The 6,311-nt window shown below is 37.0% G+C and overlaps 1 protein-coding gene across 1 annotated transcript in view; it reads right to left on the minus strand.

Annotated features, from left to right (window-relative positions):
- Positions 1–6,311, minus strand: part of ARMC9 (armadillo repeat containing 9) — a 64,384-nt gene that overhangs the window by 57,906 nt on the left and 167 nt on the right. Inside the window, exons 2-5 of the mRNA XM_026854616.1 lie at positions 5,246–5,371; positions 4,524–4,694; positions 3,381–3,536; positions 559–662 (exon numbers count right to left, since the gene is read on the minus strand). Coding sequence (XP_026710417.1) covers positions 559–662; positions 3,381–3,536; positions 4,524–4,694; positions 5,246–5,371 — 557 coding nt within the window. The remainder of the gene's footprint in view (positions 1–558; positions 663–3,380; positions 3,537–4,523; positions 4,695–5,245; positions 5,372–6,311) is intronic.

Here is a 6,311-nt window from a genome sequence, read left to right on the forward strand (position 1 = left end):
AAGGGGGGGGGGAAGCCAGAAACAAAGAATCCAGTTCAGTTCTCTCTACCTTGTCTTTAACTGTACTGACAAAACATGGAGAAGAAAATTTGTCATACAGCTAGTTAGTTTGCAAATTAGGCCTGACAACACTGCTTAAACAATATTGTTAGAAAAACAATATAGTCTAAAGCTCAAGACATTTAATAAAACACTCGTTTCTGGAACCCTTAAAAGCCTTGGAAAACTTTCAGCTAGTCCCTGAAATGGCTAACTGAAAAGACTAACAGCTTTACAAATGCTAAGAAAGAAGTCAGGTTAGGTCAGTGCTTTCAGTCATCTTGTACTACATGGAAGCAAAGAATGGTCATATGATAAATATGCAGGTTCATATGCATCTATACATTGTCTTTAATAACTTTTTCAAAAGCTTTTTTTGAATGTGGAATATAAACGTTTCCTACCCTAACACTGAAATGAAACATTACTGTAATTCTGCAATAATCTCAGCAGCACACTCTTCCAATAAATTATACTGCCACTTTATATAATAATTCTAATTATCTTCAAAGTGTTTACTCAAAGGATACAAATAAATTAAGAAGGCGAGGAGTCTGTCCAGCTTTGAGAGTCAGAGACAGGAACTTTTCCAATCTTGTCCTTAAATCCAATGTCCAAGAATCCTTGAAAACAAAACCAAATGATGATGGTTGTTCACCAATTATGTATACTCTGCTGAAAGTACTGTCTGGATCACAGCAAGCTTCCACTAGTAAACAAGGCAGCCAGCAATGTATTGAAAAGATTTTCCCTACTGAAGCAAATGTGTTTGCTAGCCACCCATAAAAGTGTACAGAAGTAAGAAGAGAGTTCAGTATTATTCTCAGGCAAGACTTCTAAAAACACAATGTAGCTATATTTCAGGTGTAAAACTATCATATAGCATTGGTGCCTTGTATGCACATGCAACAACTACCCCTAGATTAGAAGTACCTTTAAAATATAAGCAACTTGAGAAAAAGATTAAGATATGAACATGAATTTTACATTTATTAAATAGAGTACAAAGTGAATAATTTTCCATTGCTCAGTTTTCAAAAAGTAATCACTGTAGTCATCTTTCACTCCTAACAAGATCCGGGAATTGTAAATTTTGTCAATAACTATTTCAAGCATCACTGACATGACATCAGTGATCAGGGTACAACATTTCTAAAAGAAGGGTTTGGAGAAAAACATCTCATGTACAAAAAACAGACCAATACATCAGCCACTAACTGGAATGCTGTCTTCTGCCTGACATAATGTCTCATAAGCACAAGAAAATAATACTTAAGGAAAAAAGCCAAACTACACCTAAGAATTCACTGAATACTATTTCTTCTATTTCAAACCTTCAGTTAAGCTAGTTTTTTTGACAAAAAGCTAGCCAACAGATGAAAAAGCAGTATCTTCCAACAAGTAACAGGAGCTTCCTAAATTTACTGCTGCATATGTATGTTACAAGCTGTTCTTGCAGCTCAGATTTGCCCTTATTTCACGATGCCAGAAAGCTTATAGAATTTACTTGCTGCATTTACCAATTCAGTATCCAGACAGTGGTGCACCACGGTACTCTGTATATTACCAAAGGAACCATATCTCCTGCAGAGGGGAGTGTATATTATTTTTCAAGATGTATTACACAAACAGACAGGAACTCTAGCTATATAAAGCATCAGATGCCTGAGGAAAAAAAAAAAAAAAGCCTTAAGAACACTGCTTAGTAGACTAGTGACTCACTGCTGTTCTTTCTCAAATGTAAACCAATTTGTGTTTCAACACTAACATGGAATGAGATGTACAATTCCCACAAGAAAATATGAGTGACTGTGGACTAAGAGTTTGGACACTGGGTTACCACGAATAACCCTAAGGACCTCATCTTAGATAAGGCATTAAAAAAAAAAAAAGCTGCTAAGTATAATTAAAAGAGTAGTTAAAGTATAATTAAAACCTTCCATCTCTGAGGTCAACCAGTACATCTCATTATTTATAGCTAGACCCAAAGGAAAATGGCAGTATATGCCTTTTTTTGGTGTTACACTGGATCTCCTCATCAGCTGGTACATCTGAAGTCACCCTAGGGCAAGTATCATTTAAGCTTTAATTTGGTATCAAAAAGTGCAGGAGAGCAATGCAGGCTGAAGATACCTCCTCCCACCACATTAACTGCCCACAGCTGCTTGGATAAGCCAGCACAAGGGTCTATGTAGTATCATGGTGAAGCATTTTAAGCATGTAACTCTGCAAAAAATTATAAATATTTTAGAAATAAATTTGTGTACGTGTGTGTGTATACATGGGAGGTTTATACGCAAACATTCACAGGCAATAAAGCACATCACTTCCTTGCTCCAGACCAAGTGCAAACACATAACCAGCTGTTTCCAGCATAACCAAGAAGTTAAGGCACAGCACCTCAGGAACAAGCCATCACCAGATGAAATGGTGGCTGTACCTTCCTCACAGGTATTGCCAGCAATACTTTGGAACATCAAACCACAGCTCTGGACATCATCTCATAACCATCTACCTGCATGGTGCCCAGAAAGCAGTCACTCTAAGGGTGTTTTATTACTCCTTCAATAATAGAGTAACCATCGACCATCATCACATTGAAAGTGCACCTGCAAATGAGATCTAATTTGAAGTCCAAGCACACTGACTTGACACTCTCTTCTCACCTTGCACACGCAAATCTAACTGAAGCTTAAACATTCAAAAGCAAAGGCTGAAACACATTTAACAAAGAAATTAACCAGCAGAAATGCCTCTGGCAACCTTCACTAAAGCACTGAGCACAGCTAAGCTCTTCTAGCATTTTTTTTTTCTGGTGGGGGTTATGAGGAAGAGTCTCAGAACACAGAAAACACTGACTCATTTTCTGTTACAAGATTACTTATAAACTTGACTTTCTCTTTTCCACGTTAAATAAAACAGCTTCAGTCTCCTTATGCCTAGCTATCATGTTTTAAATCCAGCTATATATATAGAGATAGTGGGGTTGGGCAACAACCTCAAAGCAAGCACATGGACTTGAACTACTACACAGCGATTTCCAGAAGCACATGCACTTCAGGGTTGTGGGGAAAGTAAGGAGAGGCAGCAAACCTTATTTATGGACACAAAGCTAGCATATGATTTAGGACTCGAGCAAATATAAAAGTACATATTTAAGATGGTACTTTGTTATTGATGGCATCTCACAACCCTTCCTCCATCAAATATGTTTTTTTATGATTGTACAGTTTCTGTTAAAGCAAACAATAAAAGCTATTACTAATCTAAAGATCATTCAATACCTATCACCTCATGAGAAAAATCATCATAAATACCATCTCTGCAAAACAGATACTTACCTGGAAAAGCTCTTTAAAGGAAGGGTGTACCATGGGGTTTGGAACAAAAGGCAAAGCATAGAAGGGAAGAAATTCTGTAGTCTGGCTCAGTGAAGCTCCTTTTGTTTCCAAGTATGCCTTAAAATGAGAAATCCTTTCCTCAAGTTCAGTTTTGTCCTAGGAAATAAAGCAGCACAATTATCTAGAAAATGCACTGTAAAGCTGTCAAACACAGAGACCTAAATACATTAATATCAAGTTTGAAATCCCTGAATATTTGTTCTCTAAAAAGCAACATTTATTCTAGAGAGCATTTTATCTTTCGCCACCAAGAAAATTTAAAACAATGCTGCTGTTTTTGTCATCCAGGTTCAACAAAAGAAGAGACACAATTGCTTTTTGAATGTAAATTATTCCTGCCCACTTCAGGCTAGGTTTCTAAAGCAGAGTGCCAATTCTACACTCAGGGCAGAGAGGAAACACCTACTTTAGACATACTTTATTTCAGTGATAACTGCAGAACCATAAAATCCACTCACACAGCACCAGGAAGGGGAGCTGGCACACTGAACAGACCAAAAGCTCCTTAGAGGCTAGAAAACACACTGAAGGAATCCAAACACTCCTGTAGCAGCTGACAGGTGTAAGGGAGGAGCTACTAAGCTTTGGCTGATGTGGCTGACTCCAGGCTACTTAAATGTCTCTTCATCACGAAAGTACCATGTAACAGAGATTTTATTTTATGACAGCTTAGAAGTACAGTTTTCAATATTATATATTGAGCTGGTCAAAATTCAGCTTTCCTATTTTATCAGAAATGTTTATGCTTCAACACACAGCTTCAGTCCAAACTGGAAGCAAAATAAGCATTTTAAGAATATCCTATAGACTACAATTTGAGGTGTGAAAGTATTGGCATGCTGGTGTTTTCCAAGATAAAATACTTCAGGAACTCCAAGATAAGGACACCTCCAACCTCCATCTCCGTACTTCATAATACAAGCGGTCTGGTTCAACTAAAATGTAGACTGTGGCCCAAAAAACTGGATACATATTCTGGGAATTCTTTTTATTAAACATCCCATCCTCATCCACACTAAAGACAAATAAATTAAGTAAAACAAACAAAAGCAATTTGGAGTTTGAACTGTGAACTAAACTTACAGGCTTTCCCATAGAGTGTTTTAAGAGGTAGGTGGCAAAGTGGATGTGAAGATAGAACTCCAGCTTCTGAGCAACTGGTTCATCATCCTGGACTGAAGGTGAAATATGCTCCTCCCAGAGCTGGAAAAAAACCTTCTGTTCACCATTTTCAAATGCTGTAAGCAAATCTTTCTGCAAAGGGGAAAAGTATTCAGTGAAAAACCAAACACAGAAGAGCTACATTTTTTTTAACAGTAGTTTAGCAAATGAAAGAATCAAGTACCATCTGAACACTTTGAATGAAAATTGTAATTCAAAATCTCTCACCATTCAATGACCACCTAAATGTTCTTTCTCCATCTATCTTTAACATCTCTGAGAGCCTGAATCAACCATCAATAGAAGCAGTAAAGCCCAAATTTTCAAGCATGTTTATCTGGGGACCCACCTTTACCATAAGGGAAAAATACATACCTATGATGTGTGAAAATCAATCTTATCAAAGTATAGCAACCTAAAAATCTAAAATAGTGTGAACCAAACCTATTGTCTTAGGTTCAAAATGACGGGAATCCTTGACCCATCCCAAACCTGAAGGTTCCTGCACTGAAAGACGACTTCTAGCAGACTTCTTCAAATAATCAAGAATCTGTTCATATAATCTCATTGCTGTAATAATTCACACAGTGGTTAGTGGCCTTTAACTGGTTTTAGTATTACTCAAAGTAAATGTAAATGATCACCTGAACAGACAAAGCTTTTAAATCTCTTGAGGAAACACCTGCTGGTTTAGGTAGAGGCTTCCCTTTTATTTTACATTCCTTTGTAAATACCTTTACTGTTTCTTCAAATTCAGCAAAATCCAAATACTACAAGACAAAAACATATAGAAACAATAATTAAAAAAATTTCGATTTATTATTGATTTAATAAGTGATGCATGAATTACCAAAGTCCTTTAAAGTTTCTATGTAGCAGGGTCCATAAATACCAATGGCTTCATACCAACAAACCAAGAACAGGTACCTCATGTAGTAGCAAAATACTGTCTCTCTAAAGTTCTACTAAATTTCCTCCTGCATCCTAGAGAACAGTACTGACAACTGAGCACACCGTCTCTGAAAGAGTGACACCTCTCAGTCTAGCCAGTAATTTCACAGACCACAGCTTGTGTTCTTGTTCCAAATCATAAATATCCCAGTTTAGCCAATTTCTCCAGAAGGCAAAGACTACCACAAAGGTACCCACACTTGAAAGTTTGTCTCTCACTGTCTTTTTCACAGGACCATTTCACACTTTAGTATATATTCTGGTTAACTCTTACAGGCAATATGGGTAGAGGAGTGCCTAGCTGGAAAATCTTGTTTAGGCATAAACCCATGGAGATTAGTACTCTCAGGACTTAAGCCTGGGCTTTATCAGCTCTAGGGTTTTTATATGCCTCTGCGATTTTATACACGTGTGGAATGAGGAGGCAGCTATGCAATGTTTTAAAGATCTCACCATTATCACAGACTGGACCTGAGCCCCAAAGTTGTCTGTGGATCTAATCAGCTTAACTGTTCCTTTAATGAAAGCCTCATTTGCAATGATCAATAAATAATTCTAGAATGATTTGACGTTTGACTGCTGGCATTTAATGAACATTAAGCCCTTTGAATCTACAGAGCATGACAGGAATCAATATGATTTCAGAGTGTAGCAAACAACCAAATAAATAATTCCAGAATTTAGACCACAGTTATAACGCCTAGCTCTGAATACAAGCATGAATTTTTTCCTTGTTCAACAAAAAAAAAAAAAAAAAAA

This window comes from Athene cunicularia (assembly GCF_003259725.1).
Source record: "Athene cunicularia isolate RWA chromosome 9 unlocalized genomic scaffold, athCun1 chr9_part1, whole genome shotgun sequence".
NCBI classification, from domain to species: Eukaryota; Metazoa; Chordata; class Aves; order Strigiformes; family Strigidae; genus Athene; species Athene cunicularia.